The 23,881-nt window shown below is 38.9% G+C and overlaps 1 protein-coding gene and 1 long non-coding RNA gene across 4 annotated transcripts; one reads left to right on the forward strand and one right to left on the reverse strand.

Annotated features, from left to right (window-relative positions):
- The first annotated feature begins 1,372 nt into the window (after positions 1-1,372).
- LOC144043754 (choline transporter-like protein 2) lies at positions 1,373-23,017 on the forward strand. 3 transcript variants are annotated; one of them, XM_077557715.1, is made up of 22 exons: positions 1,373-1,549; positions 12,505-12,553; positions 12,637-12,710; positions 12,810-12,894; positions 14,106-14,190; positions 14,305-14,418; positions 14,545-14,605; positions 15,108-15,231; positions 15,385-15,468; positions 15,562-15,674; positions 17,129-17,260; positions 18,047-18,146; positions 18,269-18,361; positions 18,476-18,560; positions 18,696-18,958; positions 19,032-19,126; positions 20,024-20,127; positions 20,212-20,285; positions 20,376-20,446; positions 20,660-20,748; positions 20,866-20,950; positions 21,443-22,153. In XM_077557715.1, exons 1-22 carry the CDS (start codon positions 1,522-1,524, stop codon positions 21,625-21,627), a joined length of 2,193 nt encoding a protein of 730 aa, XP_077413841.1. In that variant the 5' UTR covers positions 1,373-1,521; the 3' UTR covers positions 21,628-22,153. The 3 variants fall into 3 exon arrangements, with proteins under 3 accessions (XP_077413841.1, XP_077413840.1, XP_077413842.1); XM_077557714.1 differs by lacking the exon at positions 1,373-1,549 and adding an exon at positions 10,878-11,237; XM_077557716.1 differs by lacking the exons at positions 1,373-1,549; positions 21,443-22,153 and adding exons at positions 10,894-11,237; positions 22,274-23,017.
- Positions 2,123-10,861, reverse strand: LOC144043755 (uncharacterized). Its single transcript, XR_013291155.1, has 3 exons — positions 10,778-10,861; positions 6,406-6,449; positions 2,123-2,422 (listed from the first exon to the last, which is right to left on the reverse strand). It is a non-coding gene; the product is annotated as an uncharacterized LOC144043755 (long non-coding RNA).
- Positions 23,018-23,881: the final 864 nt, after the last annotated feature.

Raw genomic sequence — 23,881 nt, forward strand, 5'->3', positions numbered from 1 at the left:
TGGCGAGTCGCGGCCAACCAGTTCAATGTTGCCCGCTCTCACCCAAACTCAGCTGGGATAGGCTCGAGCGCACCCATGACCCCAGTGTAGATGAGCAGTATTAAAAAATGGATGGATGGGATTTTTCTTTGTTCTTTCCTTTTTGCAAATTATATTTATTTTCACAATACTTTTAACACACAATACTGTGCATGTAAATGAACTAAAACTTTGTGAGCAGAAGCCTCTGTCAAAATGATGTTATGATTAAAAATGCAACCAAAAGCAAGAAGATCAAACTGCTACTACTTTAACTACTTTTAGAGAAAACGGCTAATGTTTAAGTGGGTTCTTTATGGTTCTCTGCACTTGTATCTAAATTGTGCTCTACAATGATTTCCTCTCTAAATTTAGAAGTTGTGGAACCTCTGGAGTTGAACATAAAGTCATACAATTTTAAATTAGACCAAAATACACACGGTGTCAGCATACAAAACCTCAACATAGCTCAGTAGACCTTATTTCAGTGGGCATCAAAGTATGTTACCTATTCCAAAAGAACGGCCATTTTCATTACGGTGTGTGAGGTGAAGAAACAAGTGAGAAGAGGAAATGATACACTAGAATTTAGTGTATGTTAAGTAAGATGTACATGTGTAATGTATTTAAAAAAAAAAAGTGAACCCATTTTACAAGGTCTTTAATGTATCACTTGAAAGATCATTGTTGCATTTTGAGCTGATCCATCTGACTGACATTGGTCAAGCAGCAGGCTCGTCACCAATTGCAAGGCTTTTCCCAACTGCTCAGAATACATCACATTCACAATTTAACTTGTATTCAATGTGGTTGTCACAATGTTGCTTAAATAGGGCAACTGCGTAAGCATCTTCTATCTCTGCAGGCTGTCGTGACTCAGAGTAGTGGGTAAACTCAGGCAATGGTAGGCTTGCGTCTACATTACAAATAAATAGTTTGCATTTATAATTAATGTTGCTTGGGACTTTATGGGCCAATAAACTATATGCCATGTCACCACTTTGAGGGTGGGGCCATTTTTGGTGTCAGATTACTGCTGCTTGCAAATAGCTAAAACTAAAAAAAATAATCTCCTTTCTGTGTGTGTTGAGTAGCTGTTTGCCTATTTGTGGTAATATAAAAATCAAATTGATTAAGAATGTGAACGAGAATTAAAATAAATAAATAAATAAATACATCCACAGTACAGTAGCACCAACCCTTTATTCTTCTGCCACTTAACGGTTTTGTTATGAAGAAGCAAAACACCATCACGTCCCGCTCCTTGTTACTTATTGGCTAAGATCCACGCCAATCAAGTGTACACTGTGTTGTGATTGGTCATCATTCTTGTTGGGAGAAATACCCCTTTAAACGGTAGTAGGGCAGTCAAGATTTTGGAGCGGACTTTTACCCTGTGTTCAAATGGACAGAAGTCCTTGACGATTACCACTCCCAAGGCTGGAAATACACTCAAGCCGTCGCCTATGAGCCGTTTTGTGTGACCAGAAACATTCGGAGACCATGGAACTAGAAGAGAAGCCTAAATACGGTAACTTCATTATTTCATGCGCTGCTGTAGATGTTCCACAATTGATGGCCAGCATTAAATTAAAAGCGAGTTGACGTGTCAGCCACTCTAAACATAGCCGCACCAAATTGCATTATTCTTCGCAATAACGTAAACAAATCCACATGTTTAATGGTGATTTAACGCCATGCGTTCGTTTATTACTTCTACTGGCTAGCTGGAAACAGCGGACCACTTTCACTCGTGCCACTGCGTTGTATATGTGCAAATACAGTGATAGTAAACTACAGTTACAGACTTGGAACTTAGCTACTGCTTTTAACCCAAGCAAGTCAAAATAAGACGCAGGAATATAGAGTTTAAATTCATGCGAGTGGTGTGTAACCCGTGTTGTGGGGCTCCGGCTCAGTGTCCTAAAACAATATCCTTCGCTTGTCCAGTTGCTGCCACATTCCTCACGTTGGTATGGCAGGCAACTGAGCTGACGTCCAGCTTTGTACGGGGTGCAGCACAGCTTATATAAAAAAACAAACCTTCAACATGGGTATGAGGTCCATTTTTACAGCTAGCTGTTCCCTGCGCCTTTGTCCCACTTCTTGTGTTGTTCTGCTGTAATTAATGTAGACCTGCCATCATTCCCACATTTCAACATACAGTGCTGTGTGGTATCAAATAAAAATAAAAATGCAAAAATAAGAAATATGTTGTGTCGTGTATTTACATACTGCATGGGCAAAATGGTTCAATGGAAAGTCTGTACAGTGTGTATGTCTATTGTTTAATGTCCAAAATACACCAGATTCTTCTTCAGAGAGCAACATTGTTGTCAGTGGTGATCCGGCTGCAAATTCCTTGGAAGAAATGACTGTGTTTTGAATCATCCTTGAGTCATCCCTGAAAATCAACACAATAATTTAATTATATCAATACACGACACTGTCCTGCTCTTAAGCCAACATTGATGGCTGTGATGATCTTGACACTTGAATTATTCAGACATTAATTTGCTGAAATCACGACTCGGAATAAGAAGTGATTATAGAAACACATTTTTTGAATACTTGACTAAATTAAGGTCATTTTCATAGTAAGCAATTGGTAGCGAAACTTGTAGTTTCCAAATCCTTAGTTTGGGCATAGATAGTTTTATGAGCATTTTGATACAGTTCAATGTATGCAAATTACTCATCTCCATCTGGTCCTCTGTTGTGCCTTATCCTATCTAAAAAATTATTATATTTATCGAATAATTCAAATAGCAAAGATTACATACTTGCTTGGTTATGGTCTTTTCACGTCTAAAGTTTGTTTTCTCTGGTCCTTCCTGGTCCGAGTCAGTTGATTGGTTTGTAAACTTGGTCAACTTTCCTCAGGTTTTTTTTTTTCTCACAGTAAAAACATCAGGCTGATCAATCCGCAATACATGAAATCATGCGAGCTAAACCGAAGATGTGTTTTGGTTGGTCGGCAATGTCATCTTTTGAGGCTGAACTTGGTTCATGTCGTGGTTGCAGTGTGTTCGAGTTTGTTAGGAACGTTACTGGATTGTTGTTTTTTTAGGTCTGTGCTCAAAGGGAACATATTCTAAAAAAAATACATTGGTGTAATATTCAACTTCAAAGATGGTGTCTTTGAGATGACTGCCTATTAGAAGAGCTTCACTCATTTTTCTCATAAATTTTTGCCACCCCTTTTGTTGTTGTTTGATGTTCACTGTTCAGCTGTTGTGGACAGTTTTTGATGTTCTTGACAGTAACAAGCAGGAGTTTTTCAATCATCCCCGTTTTATATTTTTGTCGGAAGGAGAATGTTGGTGCCTCTGAACTTACTGCGATGGTATGGCAACGTTGAGCTTCGCCACTTGGCGTGGAGCCGAGTGCGTTCAGGGCAAGATATGTAGAGGTGATGGTAAAAAGTACAATGAACCAAGTTTGAACCATTCGTTCTGCCTTGTTGGAGATTTACAGTTGCTTGTTTATTTTCAAACTCAAATTGTAGTGAGTGACATATTGCACATTCTGATCGCAACATCTATGATCTTGGCACCTCAAAGGAGACTCTCATCTCTTGTCATCTCTCTCGTCTACTAACAGTTAAGGGTTGGGTGACAGGATTTTTAAAATGTATTGTGATTAGAGATGTCCGGTAATCACAACTTGGTTCATTGTACTTTTTACCATCACCTCTACATATCTTGCCCTGAACGCACTCGGCTCCACGCCAAGTGGCGAAGCTCAACGTTGCCATACCATCGCAGTAAGTTCAGAGGTTCATTGTGATTACCGGACATCTCTAATCTCAATGCTTTGTTTTATATGTCTTATTTTGTATTTTATTTTCTTTTTACTGGGGTTTCACTGATGTTTGCAGCCATGTGGCCATTGCAAAAGAGAAACTGTTCTCAGCTGCATTACCTTGATAAATGAGAGTGAATAAACATATTTCAATATAATTGATAAAAATAAGTGCAAAGACTGGGAACAGTGTAGTTCTGAATTGTAGAGGCCTTGTTCAAACTGCCAGCCAAAATCCGATTTTTAGCCCATCCTGATTGAAACTGGATGGCCCTTTTGTGTTCTGAACAGTCACAAAGCACATGAAATACGATTTTTACAGGACGGATTGCGACAACTTTCGGGAGGTAGTTTCATATCCGATTTGGACAGGATGTGTCTCTCTCTGTACAGCGGCAAACACACAGATCTGATTTTACAGTCTGTGACGTCAGTTTATGCCATACAAAATCCAAGACCACAAGCGCTGTATCTCATTGCTTCCACCTGCTCGTAGGCTGCTTTTTGGTAATAACTGAAATCCCAATTATTCATTTATTTTTTGGCACAAAACAAGAAAATGTTTAAATCTAAAAAAAAAAAAAATTATATATATATATATATATATATATATATATATATATATATATATATATATATATATATATATGTTTGAAACTCTATAATTATGCAAGTTCTTTTTGGACTAAACAAAATTTCTAAAATTATTTATTTAAATAAGGAAAAGTGCTAATGTATAAATTAAAACAGCTCAAAACAACTAAAAAAGAAATGATTAATAATCGTTTTTTTGTTGAATATGTCAATTTTGTAATCATGGAGGGCAATAATCGAAACCGTAATTGAATTTTGATTAATTGCACTGCCCTACGTGCCCGATTGGTTTCTCTCATGCTACGGCAGTCAAATACCTAGACGGCTCCACATGCACAACCGGAAACAGTGAATTATTGCCTCGTCGTAGCCATAGACATATGGTCGTAAAAATGTTTTAAAAAAATTCAAAAAATGTCGTACTGTGTATATTTTACAGTCCTCACATGCTTACATGCTTGTGAGCAACTAGTCGGGCAGTGTGAAGCAGTAAACAAATTTGTTTCAATAATATGACGTCAGACACTACGTGCTGGCTGACGCCTCTGTTTGGCGGCTTTGCTACAAGATGGGTCAGTAATAATGTGGCTAGCTTTGACTAAACCCTGAAAAAAATATCCCAAGATGTCAACAACAAGACCATCTTGGTGTCATTATTTAAATTCGTTATGTATTTTGTGTTAGTCTAGCTACCATATTCTGTTGAAGCCTAAGCACTATCTGTAGGATATTTAACTACCCGGAAGTATGTGCTGATTTGTCATGTAGTTGAGCCATAGGCTGACACGGTTGACTTTCTCTAAAGTGTCTGTTATGTGGAACTACACACTAACACAACACCAAGTGGAAGATGTCAAGCAGGGCTCCAGTTAGCTCATGAGCTATCTGGTGGCTAGAGAAAGGATGATTTCATGGCACAACATGGGCAGACGAGAAAGATGTGTGATACTTGATTGACAGTTGAGCAGGGCGTGGCTGTAGTACAGCCAGCGGACACATACAAATTTACAAAGCATTTTTTTTTTGTATTTTACATTGACTGTAATTAGAAGGGACCAACGGGTGCTTGGGTGAAAGTAGATATACTTTGTGTTTTTCCCCAAAAATATCCGTTATGAAGTTTTGAGTGTATGCCATTGACATGTAAAAGAAGACATTGGCTCCTAAGCTTTCTAACATGGATACATGCAGTGTAATATAAATGAATCGAAGTATTGAAACACACTACGCTATTGTTTAAATGGGAAGTCAACCCAAAATAATATTTCTTTACAATAACACGTTCTATGCAGCACCACTAGTCTAAACACAGTATTCTGATTAATATTGTGTTTGTAGAGCATTAGTTAAGTAGCCAAATCCACCCATTTTCATCCATCTCAGAGTTAACGACCACCTGTTTTCTGAAGCTGAGCCGTGATTGTTTGTTACATGAGCCCTGAGCAACTGTCATGTCATTTTCAGTCGACAGCAAGTGGCAAAATGGCCGCCTCCTGAGATGGAGGAAAACAGGTGGATTTTGCTGCTTCATTCATATTCCACAAACGTAATATCAATCAGAATACCATGTTTAGACTACTGTAGTGGTTGATCATACAACATTTTGGGTTGACTTCTCCTTTAATGTAAAAAACAACAACTAATCAATGCCACTAGGCATTTTAAAGAGTATCCTTCTCAAGCAATATTTAAATCACACTAAAATAAAATTGAATCTACAGATTTAATGTGAATTTAAGAGTGATAGAGGTTCGAGTCATTTTTAGAGGTACAAGTATGATGACTTTTGTTGTCTTAGGCTGGAGTGAGAAAAAAAAAATCTACTGGCCAGTTTTTACATTCGGATGGAAAGTTCCTAAACATACCGCCCACAATGTTGAACAAATCTGGAACTTGCCACTGAAGAAATATTTTCATTGGTTCTGAGCTGTGGACTCCACATGATGGAGTAATTTCAGTTGTAAAAAAAAAAAAAAAAAAAAAACTTACCACAATGACAGGATCTGAAGCAGCCATGCCCTGCTTCAGATGGGCTGTAATTAGAAGCCATATTTAGAATAGTGCTTTGAAAACATGATTAGAATTCTCCCTGACCGCCCGTCTCATGTCATTTGTTAACTTAGATTTGTTAACTTAGAGTATTAGATTTGGGCTTATTTATTTTGTTGTTTGCTGAGCTTTAGTACAACTTTTTTTTTTTACCCACTGATCACAAACAACCAAGACTCTCTATAATTGTAGCCACCTGTTTCTGCTTAAAGTGCTGGGTCCTAACCCAGACAGGATCACGTGAGTTTGCTAACTGGGGTTCGTGCCAACTGGCTAAGCTAGCTGGTCGGTAATTTAGATGTTAAAGTACTAGTAGGTTTTTTTCCCCTCTGCCAGCCAAATATGTTGTGTTAGACACATTCAATTTTGGAATGTGTCATTTGACAATGTTGTCTCAAAGTATCGGACAGTGTTGTCTATAAAAAGCCATTGAAGAGTCCTGTTGAGTTGTAATAGATGTCAAGGCCATCATCATGGTGATGTTTCCTTGGTGAGGACTTCAACTCCCAACAGCCTGTAATAAAAGATATGTGGGACACAGGAAGGGGAGCAGCTGCACATTTGAGATGTTATAAAAATCTGCCCACGGTTCAGTCAGTCTAAACTTTAAAAGAGAACACTTCAGTTTTTGCCTCGTGTGTATTACTTGTCATACTTTTGGTAACTCTATTCTCAGCATTTGCAGTACTATACAAAATACCAAACACATTTTGACCCCCGCTCAGTCCACACTGGACCCCCTATACATAGCTAGCTAGATCTATAAATAGATAGATGCTTCTTCTTTTTTTGCCAAGAAACAAATTTAATGAGTACACACCAGTGGTAGTCTCACAAAGCTTAATTTTAGATAATGGGGTGTACTTATTTATACTGTGAACTATAGAGATGGATCATAACCATTGGCATGTAGAATAGGCACTAAGCACGATAGGATCTGAACCACAATAATTCTTTCCATTGCTCTAGAATTCAATATTTATTCTCCGTATCAAATTAAGACCTTTCCCCAGATTAGCCCCACCGTGTTTCTCTTCAGGCCTAGATACACCAATCCGACGTCAGCCAAATGTGACCAACGTCTACCCCCTGAGGCCTCGGCCCAGACGTCGGCATGTCGCATAGAAAAATGTGTATATATATATATATATATATATATATATATATATATATACACACCGCACCGACCCCGACTATTACGTACCTTCAGCGCATGCGCGAGAAGTAATTCCCCTCCATACCATCGGCGGCGGTAGTCATTATTCCTAAAGGCAACTGGAAAACTCTTTACGGGGGGCAGGATATAAAAACGGAAACAATGCATATCGGATACTTTTACTAATTACAAACAGTTGCTATACTTCTCAAGTATAAAAGTAAATCCTAACTGCTATATCCAGTCGCGTCTTCATGTCATACCATAATTTGGTTTTCATACCTTTGTCGGCATACCCTTTTAACGGTAATATCATACAATTCCGGTCTCTCTTGAACAAAAGAGACAAAAGTCATCTTCCCGATCTTCTGTCCAGACAGACATATTTTTTTCTGAGAGAGCTCAGTATTGTTCATTCGGTAATCTTACCGATTCGACATGTCATCATCATTCCTCTCTCTCTCTCTTTTTTTGTATGTGCGTGTGACATTGTACTTTCAAATGCGGAGGGAACAGCAGGGTGACGATGCGCAAAATTAGCGGGGAAAAAATGGTCCAGGCTTTCCATCAGTACTGTTTATCCGCGTTCGTCACTTCCTCTTCTTGCCCCGTGTGCTGATTCGCTAGCTAACAGCCAATCACAGTGATCAAATGCCCCGACGCCGATTCAACATGTCAAATTTGCTGGAAACGCAAATTCGCTCCCCGACATATTCCAACTCGATCTAACTTCACGACAGTAATTTATACACTGATCATACGACGCATGTCGGCCCAACGCTGTCCAACGTCGAATTGGTGTATCTAGGCCAGGGGTGCTGGAGTTCGGTCCTCGAGAGCCCCTATCCAGCCTGTTTTCCTCCTGCAGCACAGCTGAATCTAATGATCAGCTAATCAGCAAGCTTTGCAGAAGCCTGATAATGATTCTGATCATGAATCCGGTGTGTTAGTGAAACATGGAAAACAGACTGGATAGGGGCTGTCGAGGACCAAACTTGAGCACCCCTGATCTCGGCCTTTAAGACTACACAGGTGTTCAAACCCAATTCATTGATTTCTCTTTGTGTTGTGTATCAGGATATAATTTTCAGAAATAAACATCCACAAATTTTTACTTATTGATTTGTTTTAATTTACAAGATGACTTTACCAGATGTTTAGGAATTCAATCAGGATTTTTATTTTTTTTTAATACGCCAAAGACTGTTACTATTCAGGATTTAATAAACCAAACAACTGTTTTAGCAAACTCCAAGCTAATGTTTTAGTTCAAGAACAATAACTAGACCATTCAATAATTTAAAGCAACGTCTTCTAACACAGTTGTGCTACATCAGTTGATATCACTTCAAATGAGATTTAACAGCACAATCTATCACCTGGCAAAAATGTATTACATAGTACTTTTACTAAATGTTTGCATTTTTGGCAGCTGGCAGTACAGATAAACGGTTAACCACTGTAATGCAAACAATGAAACTTACTTGCTATTTGTGGAATCCTGGTGGTGTCTTTTTTTTTTTTTTTGCCTTGAAACTAAGCATGCGTTACAAAAACTTTTTTTGCTCAACTGCTGACAGCCTGATCTTGTCAAACACAAAAAAAGTGTAATGAATAAATGTTTGTATTACTTTTGTTAATGCGATTGATTCCATCTTTTGTGTTTCACACCATGAAGAATGATATAAATCTACACTGTGGAAAACAAGATGTTGGGCCAGCATCTCCATTTTCACCCTAATCCTAACCTTAACTCCAATCCATCATCCAGTCATTCGGTCCGCTCAATCTTTACATACTTGCACTTTCGTACATAATGTAACATATACATTCAACATGTAACGTCAGAACCAGCAAGGCATTCTCTGCATTCCTAAACACTATCAGAAGTAGTAACCTTCAATTGCAACCTGAATTCCAATATTTGTCCCTTGAAATTGTATTCATTTATTTTATTCCTAACAGTCGATTTCTTTAAATGTGGGACTAAGTCGGTTAAGTAGCCACTAAAGCTCCAGGTAACAAATGCAGCATGGCCCGTCACTGAGATATCAAAAGTAGCAGCAGCTCATCTACTGACTGCTGATAGCCATTTTTTGACCGCTTATCTTATCCTCACAAGGGTCAAACAAAAATATACTCTATGTACTGTACTGTACTCTATGTTAATGGTAGACCAACTGGAAGACAAACTTTTTCTACTTCTTAATGTTGTGTAAACACTTGCGTTGGTTGTAACATGATGTCAATTGTGAAAAGGGGGATTTTCTGTAAATGGCAGCTTGATGTAAATTCCCCTTCATTAAAAAAAATTGTCAATCTTTTTTTAATAATAATAATTATTATTTTTAAGGTGAAACACATTTATGTGTTTTTGCAATTGTTCTGCGCCACAACCAGTTTTAGCTGCAATTGTAAATGAAAATTGCTTTGCTTTTAAGTGGTCAATGTTCTTACACAGGAAATAAATGACATTTTCAAACCTAATAATGTCATTTGATTTTTACAAGTTGTCTAGTTGCAAAATGGGGAATTGGATTAGCGCCTTGCAGAAAGCTTTTAGCTTTTTAAAACTGTTATCACAGACGCCACTGCATCTTAGAAATGCCACTCAAACCTTTTTTTTTGTTTCTTCTTTTTTTAAACTCACAGGATGTCTGTTGTAACTTAATTGTATCTTGCACAAGAGGGTTTGATGATGGCGTAAAGCCCAATTCTGAACTGGTAGGTCCATTCGCAGTTCAATTGCTCAGCAAAACAAAATGGAATGGAAAAGTTCAGTCATGTTCCATAATGTCCTCATCTGTTATAGATACCCATTTAGTCACACTGTGGGCTCTTTGTTAAAATCATGAATTAATTCACCATCTTTCTGACTCGACTGCTGATTACAGCGATTGTCAACACAACACCACAAAAATAAACTTCCGTAGAATAACACTGAGATTTAAAAATAGGAGTGAATCCGAATAAAGTTACGCTACTAAGCAAATTAATTGCAATTTATCTCATTATCAGAAGTTCAATGGAGATGGGTCCAATCATTGCTCCACAAACAACAAGTGAAGTCCAAATTTCCCCAGCTTTTCAGAAAACACATGTTTCTGATCACATCAACACACACAACACACTTTCCTTTATTTTCTTTTTACCCACCAGCAGTTGGTTCCCTCCCATTCTTTTCACACAGACACGCCTCTCCTGTGTCCCTCCCTGACTTCCTGCAGATGAGTATACACGTCTCCTCTGATCTCTGGAGTCCAACAACAAGAAGCCAAGTGAGAGAGGGATTCTTTTAGAGGTGGGAGGAGATACACAGGTGGAACACTGATTGGGAAGAGCCACTTGTTTCAGGATTAAAAGGTGGGGCAGGGAAGGGGGGTAAGAGAAAGGTGGAGCGTTGTTGACTGGCCAGGCGCTCAAGGACAGGTTAGACTGGTTTCTACCCACACGATTCTTGCATCTGCTCGCCTGTTGAAAAACGACACAAGTGGAAATAAAGCACCAGATAAGTGTCCTTGGAAGGGAAGTAACAAGGGTTGTCTGCACATTTCAACATTAGCCACAGAAAGGAATTTCAAGATGCCCGAGGAAGGCGAATATTATGGAAAGCATGGTAATTACCCTTCCTGCTTGAGTTTCGCATTACCCTTGAAGCATATTTGTGTATTATGTAGCAGTGATGAAATGTTTAGTGTGATACTGGAGTAGCATTAACAACAGGCTTTGTGGAAGAAGTTTAGGCGTGTACCGCTGATTATGCAGGTGTGAAGGACCATTGTTGTTTTGTCTCTTTTTGGCTTGAAGCAGTCATACACTACCACTGACAAACTGGACCATTTAAAACAGATCTATTGCTTTAAAAATATACAGTACAGAAAGCACTGGATGGATTTGATCAAAGCTAGGCCTTGTTAGCTCCCATTCCTCTCAACTTTGTAGAGTATCAACTGTAAGCAACACGATGGCATCATAGCGTGCATAGACAACAAGAAGCACTCACAATGTTTCAGGAAGTGGTTTCTCTAAGAGCCACTCTGATAAATGCTTGCTGCAGCATTAATCCTCTTAAAAGCATCCATAATTGATATGCAAAGACTACTGTCATTTGTCTGGACTCCAGACTGTGAGCCATTTCTGCATACTATATATCCATCAATCAAATATTGGTAATGTATTCCTGTGCTGGTTATAACACAGCTTCCTCTGTTTTCAAATATGAAACTGACACTCATAAGCTTTCTTTTTCAAGTAGTCATGGCAGCCATTTTCTTTTGCGGTATATTGAATTTTACACTATCTTGCGCTTAACACTTAAAAGTGAATTCGAATCGCATCAGAGCACAGACATTTGCCAACGTTGAACAATTCTCATTTGTAGCTATGGCTAACGGTGTGAAGTAGGAATTGGTTAAGTACTTCGCAATCCAACTAATTTACCAATGTGACCTCCATTGTGAAGGCAATAACTTCACATTTAGTATGTGTTTTTAAATTTGTAGTTGCTTTCAATCTTGTTTTGAGCATAAGTTTAAACCAAGCAACTCCATTGTCTGTTTAAAATGTAGTACAAGAAAGGATTAAGTGACCTCTAGTGGCAGTGCATCTTCCATTTACTCATTCTTTCTCTGGTTTTGCTCTCTCTTAGTCACCAGGGAGGAATTTGCTAGGTTGCCAGGCGTGTCTGCCTGTAGGGAAAATGGGAGGAAGACGGGAGCGCACTGCTATATATGCCTATGTCTAAATTAGGTTCCTTTTTAAAGGTCCCTCAATGTGTCCGTTTTGATTACAATGTGTGTTTTCTATGTGACTATTTTACAGTAAAAGGATGTTATGTAATTGAGTTCACTCAGAGATTGAATGAACTTCCCTCTGTTATACAGGCGAGCCAAGGAAGTATGATCCTACATTCAAGGGCCCACTCCAGAAAAGGTGAGAGGGGAATGATTAGATTTTATCAGAAATTGGATTAATTCCCCCACCCTAAATCCTCAAAAATATGCTCTCGTCTCCAGGGGCTGCACAGACATCGTGTGCTGCATCTTCTTCATTATTGCCATATTATTATATATTGCAGTTGGAATACTTGGTAAGATTATTTTTTTTGTACAAGCACAAATATTTTCTGCAACAATAATAACTTGGCTTTTTTTTTGGTGTTACTTATGTATCTATTTTTATTTTTAAGCTTGGTCACAGGGTGACCCCAGGAAGGTGATCTATCCTACAGACAGCCGAGGCCAGTTCTGCGGGCAGGCTGGCACCCCACTCGAGTGAGTACCTCCCACATGCTAAAGTTAGTGTTACGGCCGTGCTGTTGTACTCCTCGTTAACATTTGTAGTCCATCCATCCAAATGCACTTTATTTTTTGGGGCTCATGAACAGGGTTGGTAGGGTTACTTTTAAAATGTAATCTGTTACAGTTACAAGTTACCTGCTGAAAAAATGTAGTTAGTAACTTAATCCAAGTACCATAATATCAAAGTAATGTAACTGGATTACTTTTGGATTATTCCGATATTGAGTATGCTCATGAAGACAAAATAAATATCACCGCAATATATATTCTATACAATGTGCCCCTACTATTTGCGGGTGATAGGGACCAGGGCAGCCGACAAATAGCAAAAATCCTTGTGTAATTAAAAAGCATGTAGGCGATTGATTGATTGAAGGCCATATGCTGTTTTCGAACAGTCACTGAAAGCAACCACACCGAGATAGATAGATAGATAGATAGATAGTCATCCAATGAGGATGACAATGTGTGACATCAACTGCAAAATGAACTTTTATCCCAGTCACAAGTTTAGCCGTGTATATGTTGTGCATGATGTTTAAATAGAGAATTGGTGGGAGGAAGATTTGTTTGGAAGGTGTAACTCACATTATGGTTGTGGGCTAGCTAGCAAGAAGCTACAGCGCGTAGCATGCCGCTGGACTCTCAGCTCAAACTTTCGCGCCGAGTAACTTCCAGTCAATACCGGTCGCTATTTCCTCCTCCCGTCCGTGAAGCTTTTCCAAACTGCCCGCGTGTGGAGGACACGACTAGTCAGTTCGTTCGTTCCCACCTCCCCGACAAGTAGCAACGGTCCCACTCGCGCGGGTGTGCATGCGCTCTTTGTTGCTGTGTCCCTCTCGCTCGCTCTCTCTCTTTCGCACTCTCTCTCATCATAGAAATTGTAATCTATTGAAGTAATCCCCATTTTTAATAAATGTACCTGTAATCTAATTACATGTTTTTTCCTGTAACGGAATAGTTACATTTTTTTTTTGTAATCTGATTACGTAACGGCGGTACATGTATTCCGTTAATCCCCAAGCCTGGTCATGAATAAAATGGATCCTATCCTAGATGATTTTAAGTTAGAGGTGGTGTAGATCCTCACAAAACAAGAGGCTTCATATTCCGTTTCATTTACTTGTAAATGGCTCACACTAGCATGTGAATTTGTGTGGTGTTGTTTTTTTTTCCTTTACCAGGAACAAGCCATTGTTATTCTACTTCAACATCATGAAGTGTGCCAGTCCCATGGTGCTGCTGGAGTTCCAGTGTCCAACCACACAGGTTATTCCCCCCCCTCCCACACTACACAGGTCTTGTTGTGCACCATATTGTCAACTGTGGCTTAGTGATGACTACATATTTCCTGCACTGATGCCACTCTCCTTCCCCTTTTAGATGTGTGTGGAGAAGTGCCCTGAGAAGTTCATGACGTTGATCAAAGCTTACAGCAACAGAAAGGACTTTGACTACTACAAGTCCTTCTGCAAGGAAGGTGTGACTAACTCGATGGTGGGTTTTCAGTTTTCCTAATAAACTTTCAAAGTATCATGTACAAGTTTTATCACCGACATGTTAGAAATATAATTGTTCCCTCACACAATGTCTGACCAGTTTGAACATGTTTTTTTTTTTTAGGCTATAACCGAAATCCTCAAGTTAGGCTTGTGTCCTGCCATGCTGACCCCCAGCAAACCTTGTGAGTTCATTCCTTTTTTCAATTGACTGATAAAAATATCCTTCTGCTTTTTTTTCTTCTTTTTTTCAGTTTTTTGGGGGAAATGCCATGTAGGACTTATTTTCCCAGTCTAGAGCATATATCAGAAGTGATACCAGTGGATATTCCCCCACCTTTTCTACTATTGACTTAAACTTTGTAAAATATTGCCAAATACATTGGCTTGTGAGGTTTTTACTTATGAAAATCCCTACATGAAGTGCTCACGCTGTGGCATGAAATGGAGATATTGTAATGTTTTCTTTTCTGTACAACACACTGGCATATCAAATCTCATGTGAGCTAATGAGTAATTCAACCATCAATCCATGTTTTGTATCAGCAAACTACTCCATCCCCACTTCTTTGAAAAACAGTTACTTTATTAGACTTGTTTCAAGTACATGTCCCATGCATGCATGCAAAGTTTTGCCCATAAAATACAGTTTGACCAAGTTTTCCCCCTCGTTCAATTTTCTTTCAGTCACCCGTAGATGCTTCCCAGCTTTGGGTCAAAAAGGAGGAGTGATAACTGTAGGGAACAACTCTCACTTTGATGATGGAACTGGGAAAATGAGAGATGCCAAGGATCTTTTAGATGGAGTGAAGTGAGTGCTGGCGTTATTACACTGGAAAAAAAACGTGATCTTCCATAGTTTTCTGAAATATTTTCGTTAAGCTATGACCTTCCGCTTTAAATTATACAAATCATACGTAAAGATGAGCTCAGTCTTTTTTTCTTTCTTTCTTTTCCCCTGCAGAAATGCAACTGTGGTTATTGAAGCTCGCCAGGTGGTCATGAAAATCTTTGAGGATTACACGCAGTCTTGGTACTGGATCCTGATGTAAGATGCCTTTCAAAATGTTGAAAGCTTCTGCAGAACGCATAGCTTGATGGCTTACTTCCCTTCCCTGCTCTACCTCCTCACTCTCTCCAGAGGTTTGGTTATTGCAACCGTCCTCAGCCTGATCTTCATCGTCCTGCTGCGCTTCCTGGCAGGGATCATGGTCTGGGTCATGGTAGCCTTGGTGATAATAGTGATAGGATATGGTAAGACTTAATCAAGTAATTTCTTCTTTTTTTTTGAGAGAGAGAGCTCAGTATTTTTTGTTCTGTAATCTTACCGATTCGACATGTCATCATCATTGCTCTCTTTTTTTCCTTCTTTTTTTTGCATGTGCCGGTGTGCTCATTAATTCAACTTAAACCTATTAAAAATCCCATACCATTCACCTAAACCGAATAATTCAGAATCCAGCTAGAGTCGTGAGGTTGTCAGGAGACCCGAGGAAGGATCAAAGAAAGAAAAGTGAAATACAGCACCGACCAGACATCACCTACTACCCACCGGGTTACCAACCAGAATCTTTCACCAACCCCAGAAACATCTACATTCCAGCAAATTAGGGATAAATTCCTTTCATGGATATATTGACTGTGTGCATAAATATATGTATTTATGCAGTTACAATTTTTGGGGGGAATAACTAAAATTCCACACCAAATAAATACAGTAATAAAAAATCCAGTAGCCTATACCATTAGCAATCATGATACATAAACCTACCACGGCAAGTCACAAATGCACTTATACTGACAATGGAATGGAGATATTGAAAGTCTTCTCACCCTTGTTCAAATGTTTGGTTTTTGTGATATAATTTCTTTGTTCATGTGTCCTACAATACAACTCCATGACAAAAATCTTATTGAAAGTTGAAGTAAAACAAAAAAAAACATGTAGTTGTGCAAATGTGCTCACCATCTAGTGGGGATGTGACTGTTCAGAAGTAACCATTCACATTTGAACGTGCTTCAAGGGTGTCGGCGTAATGTGCCTCTGATTAAGCCCAAATAAATTACAGCTATTCTAGTAGGTTATTTCTGACATTTGTTTGCGTTCTAGTAGAAGCTTGACGCTTTTGCGCCAACGCTATTTGGAACCGCTCATAATTTTCTCCACCTTGTCTAAGGTCCACATTACAGCAGGGGGTGGAACGGCCAAAAGCATGATGCTGACGACCATGTTTTCACTGTGGTATTTTTTTTAGTGAAGAGCAGTGCTGCGTTTGCACCTTTTGCAATTCTGTCCAAAAAGTTCAGTCTTGGTCTCATCAAACACAACAAATTTCCCACGTTTCACTTCTTTAGTTTTTCCTTCCCTTTTGAACATCCGGGGCTGTGCGTTTATAAAGGAACTGTATGTTTTTGCTTCTTTTGAAAATTAGTATTTTATTGAATACTAAACCCATCCATGTTTTTTTAAAATAAATACTTGGTTATACATTTGATGAATTCTAGTTACAGTTTAATATCACATACAAGAGTTGCGTCATGCAACCCATAATATTTTAAACACCGTCGTAAAAATGATCTTTTGTAGGTAAATGAGGTAACCAGAATATTAGAGACAGCTGTTGGTATGATTTAGTTGTTAAAATTGCATGATAGATAACTAATTTTTGCCAAAATAATAATTTTTAAAAAACACAATATTTATTTAGGTATCTTCCACTGCTACATGGAGTACGCTGCCCTGAAGGGAACGCCTGGTGCTGATGTGACCCTGCAAGATCTTGGCTTTCAGACAGACTTCTCAGTCTACCTGCAGATCAGACAGACATGGCTGGCCTTCAGTAAGTTGAACATAATCTTGCAATCATCCACTTTTAGGAAGCCCTGTTTCCACCGAGAAGTGCACATTGTCAGTGTTCTGCATACAAAGTATGCAGCGTGGTGTATAGAACTATCAGCTGGGGAACTAATCACAACATCCACAGTCAGTCTAGTTTTTCGATTATCCCTCAGTATCTCTACCTTTTTTGTTGGTAAAGGATAGCTTACTGTATATGTTCACTTTTTTTTATTTTATTTGCATAGCTCAATGTCGGGCTGTTTATAGCACGGTCGATTGATTGGTTTAAAGACGCCCTTCACTTCTGTCACCATATAATTGGAATTCGAAGAACAAACTCCTTTTTGCTTCTGTAGCCACATTCCACGATAAATGTATCCAACGCAAATTAATAGACAGCCTTCCTTGTAATGTATCCTGTTGTTGTGGTACTGTATGTCACGCTATTACCTAGCCCAGGGGTGGGCGCACTCGGTCCTCGAGGGCCGGAGTCCTGCAGGTTTTGGATGTTTCCCTTCTCCAACACAGCTGCTATATAATCAGCAAGCTCTGCACAAGCCTGATAACGATCCTGTTGATTGGAATCAGCTTGTGTTGGGAGAGAGAAACCTGCAGGACTCCTGGTTGCTGCTATTTGGCTTGCAATGGAAACACAAGATCAGAATTGACCATTTCAAACTGTACTTTTTTTTTTTTTTTTTTTTTGTGAGCTCAAATCTACTGTATAGTAAATGAATGGATGTTCTCCAATCCTGCCGTTTCTCACCGCTGCTCTTTGTCCTTTTAGTGATCATTCTCGCCATAGTAGAAGTTATCATCATCCTTCTACTCATCTTCCTCAGGAAAAGGATCCTAATTGCCATTGCACTCATCAAAGAAGCCAGCAAGTAAGAGATCACTTTTGAACTGTAGCTTGCAATGTCTTGAAAAACAATGGCGCAGAACATTTAGCTACCAGGGACTTGGTAAATAATTTAAAGAAGAAGTGATGGTGATGTTGTGTTCACAGGACGATTGGACATGTGATGTGTTCCCTCCTCTACCCACTGTTCACGTTTCTCCTTCTGGCTATAGTCATCGCCTACTGGGCCACCACAGCTGTGTATCTTTTTTTTTTTTTGTCACACCTCAAGTAGTTGCTCCATAACGGAGCGTCATTGCCTCATTTGTAGCAATTATTCTCTTCATAATGGTTGTCCTTGACATAACTGTTCAGTTTCCTGTCGACTTCAAATGAACCCATCTACAAAGTGTTCAACGAGACGGCATGTGAGCACTCAAGGAAAACATGCGATCCAGCTGTGAGTTGTCGACTTTTGTGAACTTTATAATGAAGCGTCCAACCATCTCTCGGTTTATAGTCAGCTTGTTTGTAAAATGTTGGAACATCATGTCTTCCTTTGTGGCCAATTAATCTAATGGTTTGATCTGCGCAGAACTACACAACCACAAGCATGAAAGCGCAGTGCCCCGACTCGGAGTGCCTTTTTGCCTTCTATGGGGGAGAGACGGTTTACCACAAATACCTGATCGGATTGCAGTTCTACAACGTCTTCCTCTTCTTTTGGTGCGCCAACTTTGTCACAGCGCTGGGACAGATGACCTTGGCGGGGGCCTTTGCCTCCTACTACTGGGCTTTTGTCAAGCCAGACGACATGCCTTCCTTCCCCATATTTTCTTCTCTTGGGAGATCTCTCAGGTGTGGTTTTATAGCGCATCTTCCTTCATTTGACAGACCAGATGTGGCTTGAATAACTTGTGTATTGTTTTAGGTATCATACAGGAACCCTGGCATTTGGCTCTTTGATCCTTTCAATCATCCAGATCATTAGAGTTCTGCTGGAGTATCTGGACCATAAACTTAAAGGTTGGGCAGTTTTTGTAGACATTTTAATATTATGTAGACTAGTCACTACTTTAGATTTTAAAACATTGTTTGAAGACACTAACGGTGATTTTCCCCCTCCCCAGTCATTAGGAAAGAGATGAGAATATGCAGCACTTTATTCGCATAAATATCTGCCAATGTTCACTTGTACAACATCACTGGAAAATCACAATGTCCAATCACTAGTGAGCTAGTTTTCGAACAGGGCACCATTTGGTGACTCCTGGGATAGACTCTAAACTGGGTTTCAGACTCATTTTTGTTGCAGGCCACATTGTAGTTACGGTTTCCCTCAAATAACTTGTTTTAAAATCAGAAGTCAAGGATTAAAGTTGTCCTAGTTACTGTAAAAAGGGGTCCTGCAATATTTGAAGATTATTTATTCCATAAGAAAATTTTAAATTTGGGGAGATTTTACCAAGAATCATGAAAGTTAATGGACAAGATTTGCTGTGATGATAAATGATGTGACTGGCCAGATCTACAGCGCACAATTCTTGAGTTTGACACCTGCTGCAGAGCATGACCGTCATAAAACCATAAGATATGCCAATGTTTGTTTATTTTTGACATGATGTGAAAAAGAAGATTAATCTACCGGTAAATAAAATTATTGTTATTAGCACTATAGCGTTATAGTTTACTACAGTCTTTTTTTCCCCATGTTTTTGTATCTTTCTAAATGAAGTAATTTGGAGTTTAATTGTACTTTTTACTACATCAAAGCCACTACTCTGACCCGGTTAATTAAAACAAAGTAAGACTTTTGCATGGGAGGCATCCGTTAAAAAGGATAGAGATATTGCAAATGCCTCGCTCAGAAAGTACACAGATTCCATGTTCTTAATGGCACACATTTTATTGTTTCCCTTCCAGGAGCCCATAATAAGTGTACCAGATTCCTCATGTGCTGTCTCAAGTGCTGCTTTTGGTGCCTGGAGAAATGCATCAAGTTCCTCAACAGAAACGCCTACATTATGGTGAGTTGTCTGCATTTTAATTTGATCCAACTCCTGGAACCTAGCCTTTCTGCTAAGACTTGTTTTTTTGCATTTGACCACTAGGTGGCAATATATGGCAAAAACTTCTGCACGTCTGCCAGAGATGCCTTCTTCCTGCTCATGAGGAATATGATCAGGTTTTTGTTTTGTTTTTCTTCTATTGTGTGTGTATATAAATCAAATTGAATGCAGTTTGTGGTTCTAAAAAACTTAATTGTATTTCCTAGGGTGGCTGTGCTGGACAAAGTGACAGATTTCCTCTTGTTTTTGGGCAAACTGCTCATTGTTGGACTCGTGGGTGAGTGTTTGTCGTCTGTGTTCTTCATGCTTGATTAGAAATTTGCCTGAGGCCTTCACTCTTACAAACCACAGCAATGACTGTGCAAACATACGCTGATTGTATAACTTTTAGTTTGACGTCACAAAATCAGAACTCATTGATCTTGATGAAAAGACAATGACACCATTGTGGCATTTGGACTGCTAAACTTGTTTGCTTCTCCCATTACAGGGGTCTTTGCTTTTTTCTTCTTCTCTGGGAGAGTGAAGGCCTTTGAGAATACCGCCCCACATCTCCACTACTACTGGGTACCGATCCTGGTGAGTCATTTATAAATACAATTGATCATTACATAATCATCAATAAATTATGATGCAGGAGCTTTCTCACCATGTATAACTCTTGTTTTATTTTTTTTATGCCTGTATTTTGACTAGACTGTGGTGGTTGGCTCCTATCTCATTGCCCATGGATTCTTCAGTGTGTACGCTATGTGCGTGGACACACTTTTCCTCTGCTTCTGTGAGTAGAACCTCCTCACTGGTCACTTAACAATCGTTCATCACATAAAACTACATTAAACACCAAGTTTTGCAAATACTGTATTTTGAATAGAAAAAAGGTTTTGGAAGTTGTTCGGGACTTGATCAGAACTTCATCCTTGAATTATTGCTTTGCTTTTGGTGTTGGGCTGTCTGCATGAAAATGGGTGTCTTAACAAGAGAGCAATTAATGAAGCTATCATTTCAAAAAAATAACATTCTGTGGCTTACTAAGTCTTCAAAATGTATTTTTCTGAAAAGTGATTGTGGTAACTTTTTTGCTTGCTTGCCTGCTATTTGACTTTCTCTTTTTGTCTCTTCCCTCCTTCCACTCACGTCCCTCAACGCACTTCCATCTACTTTACTTTCTGCCAATTTTAACACCTTCTTTCTCACCTTGACTTCATAACTAAACGTCTCATCCATTCACTAACACGCACACATTTACACACAAACTCCCACACAAATCAAGGTGAAGACCTGGAGCGTAATGATGGCTCAGCAGCGAGGCCTTATTACATGTCCACTACTCTCCGCGAGGTTCTCTGGAAGAACAAGGCGGACGGTCCACCATCTTCTGCTCATCTACAGGATGAAGAAATCAATGGGGAGAAACAATTTAAGGAGGAGGACACATCTTTCATAGACAAAGATTAGATTTGACTTTGAAACTTAAGAGACGGGTCTCGGTTTGAGCCTCATGTCTCACGGGCACGCTCAGAAGTGGCAAGTATCCGAAACAGGGAAGTTTATTGACCAAGGAAGTCATCTTAAGACGGCAGAATATTGGTACTGTCAACGCGTCTCCAAATGATTTGTGTGGAATGTCTCCATTTTTCTGGAGTGTTCAATGTGATGGATAAAAGCTTTTGGGGTATGTGATTGGCTGTAATGTATTCCTGCTGCCGGCCAGTAGCCATTTGACACCACTTATGTGCCTACTTTCCTAATTTGATGATCGTCTGAATGCATCTTTGAATGTAAAGGTTTAGAATTGAGAATTAGAAGCTTTAAAATGTTTGACCTGTACTAACAATTGATGACCTAGAAGCTTGGTTTGCCTTGTACTGTCTGCATTTCAGTTTTTACTGTGAATCTACCTAGTTTGATGGCAACACCTCACAACTTTTCACATGTTTGCCATTGTACTTGATATAATAAAGCAGAATTAATGGCAACAGGATTCGAAGATCAAATGTGCTGTTTTGAAGTAGTCTTAGAGATAGTTTTATGAATGATAAACACATTCAAGTAATGCGGTTCCATGATGTCTGAAGTAAACATCTTTTCTTTCTCTCGTCAGTGGAGGATCTTGAGAGGAATGATGGCAGTCCGGAGAGGCCATACCTCATGCCCGAGAGCCTCCGCAAAGTCCTGAACAAGAAGAACAAGAATGCACCAGCTCAGTAGAGCATGTCCTCCCTGCCAGCAGCGATGGCATTCATGTGTGATTTGGCAAATGGAATCGATCGATCAAAAGAGCACAAGAAAAGGTCCTGATGCTTCTCGGAACCCTCAGGTTTTAATCACATTTAAAAAAATATATATATATATTTAAATCTATATATATGAGCAGTCTAAAAGAGGGTTTATGTTAAGGAAAGCAGACGTACAGTATATCACACATTTATTTATTATACAGCTTTGTTCATTTAACAATGTCTAAGCCTATTGTATATTGCAGTGTAGTAAACATCCATTTTATTAATACTTTTTTTGCAGGTAAAAGCTCATGTATATTTTTCCATATTTAATAAGTACATGAAGGTAAACTGTAAAGCAATCTGTATTTGTGTGATATTTAGTTTTGACAGTTAAGTTTTTCTTTGAAAATGTAGGATCTTCCATGACTTAGGATTTTTATATATTTTTTTTAACTCCAAAGCCATTGTACGACCAAGGTGAGGCTGTGTACACGCTGCATGTTACGTCTGATGTGTTGAAACCTATTTTGTACTGCGTTTAAGGTCATTTTTCTGACTGCTTCTTTGTATGGCTTGAATTGCAAATGTTTTTGAAATAAAAGTGCACTAGTTTTGTACATTCATTTAATCTCTGTCGTTATCATTATCAAAGGTGGGCGCGTAGATGAATTTTGAGTGTCTGTCATTCGGCAATCAACAATCGGGACACACTTTCGTCATCGCCAATCCGTCAATATTTCAAGCTGAACTATGCATCCTTCGTCCATGTCTGACAGCATACATCTGAGCCCTTATATTAGTACAAAGCGGAGTATGTTGCCTATTAGTCAAGTTAACAGTTTGCAAGTCCTTTTTTTATTTAGGTTTGGGTTTTCCTCCTAATATAACTGCGGATATTTGCCCGTTTTATTTTCAGCAGAAGTTTATGGTTAAACTGTTACAATACATGGTCCCGGTTTAAAAGCAACTTTCATGTGCGATTTCAATGAAATGCCAAAATAACTGCTGTTTTCTCCAATATAATACAGCAATGTACTTCAAAAATCAGCATTTGCTTAGAAACAAAATACACAAGCCGTATGTGTGTGTGTGTGTGTGTATATATATATATATATATATATATATATATATATATATATATATGTATATGTAAAATAACTATATAGTGATTATAGTTTTCAATCAAAAGCCTATCAGCTTGCAACCAAGGTATCATATTCCCAGTGATACAGAGGTATTGACTTTCAAACTTATGTTTACTTTTGCTGGTTGATTACTGAGACATCCGTTTGCCTTTCCTTTCTATGGCAGTAAATTAGTTATAAATTTATGCAGGGAATTTTACAGGGAGTCCTCGGTCCCAAGTTCCCAATGTACGATTTTTCCAGGTTATGAACAGTGCGCTATGAAACTTGTTTGGCAGCTGTAAGAATATGTCATCCCAATGGTGCTCGAAGGAAAGCTCAGTGACTATTTATGGCCTCGAA

Source organism: Vanacampus margaritifer, chromosome 2 (genome assembly GCF_051991255.1).
Source record: "Vanacampus margaritifer isolate UIUO_Vmar chromosome 2, RoL_Vmar_1.0, whole genome shotgun sequence".
Classification (NCBI taxonomy): Eukaryota; Metazoa; Chordata; class Actinopteri; order Syngnathiformes; family Syngnathidae; genus Vanacampus; species Vanacampus margaritifer.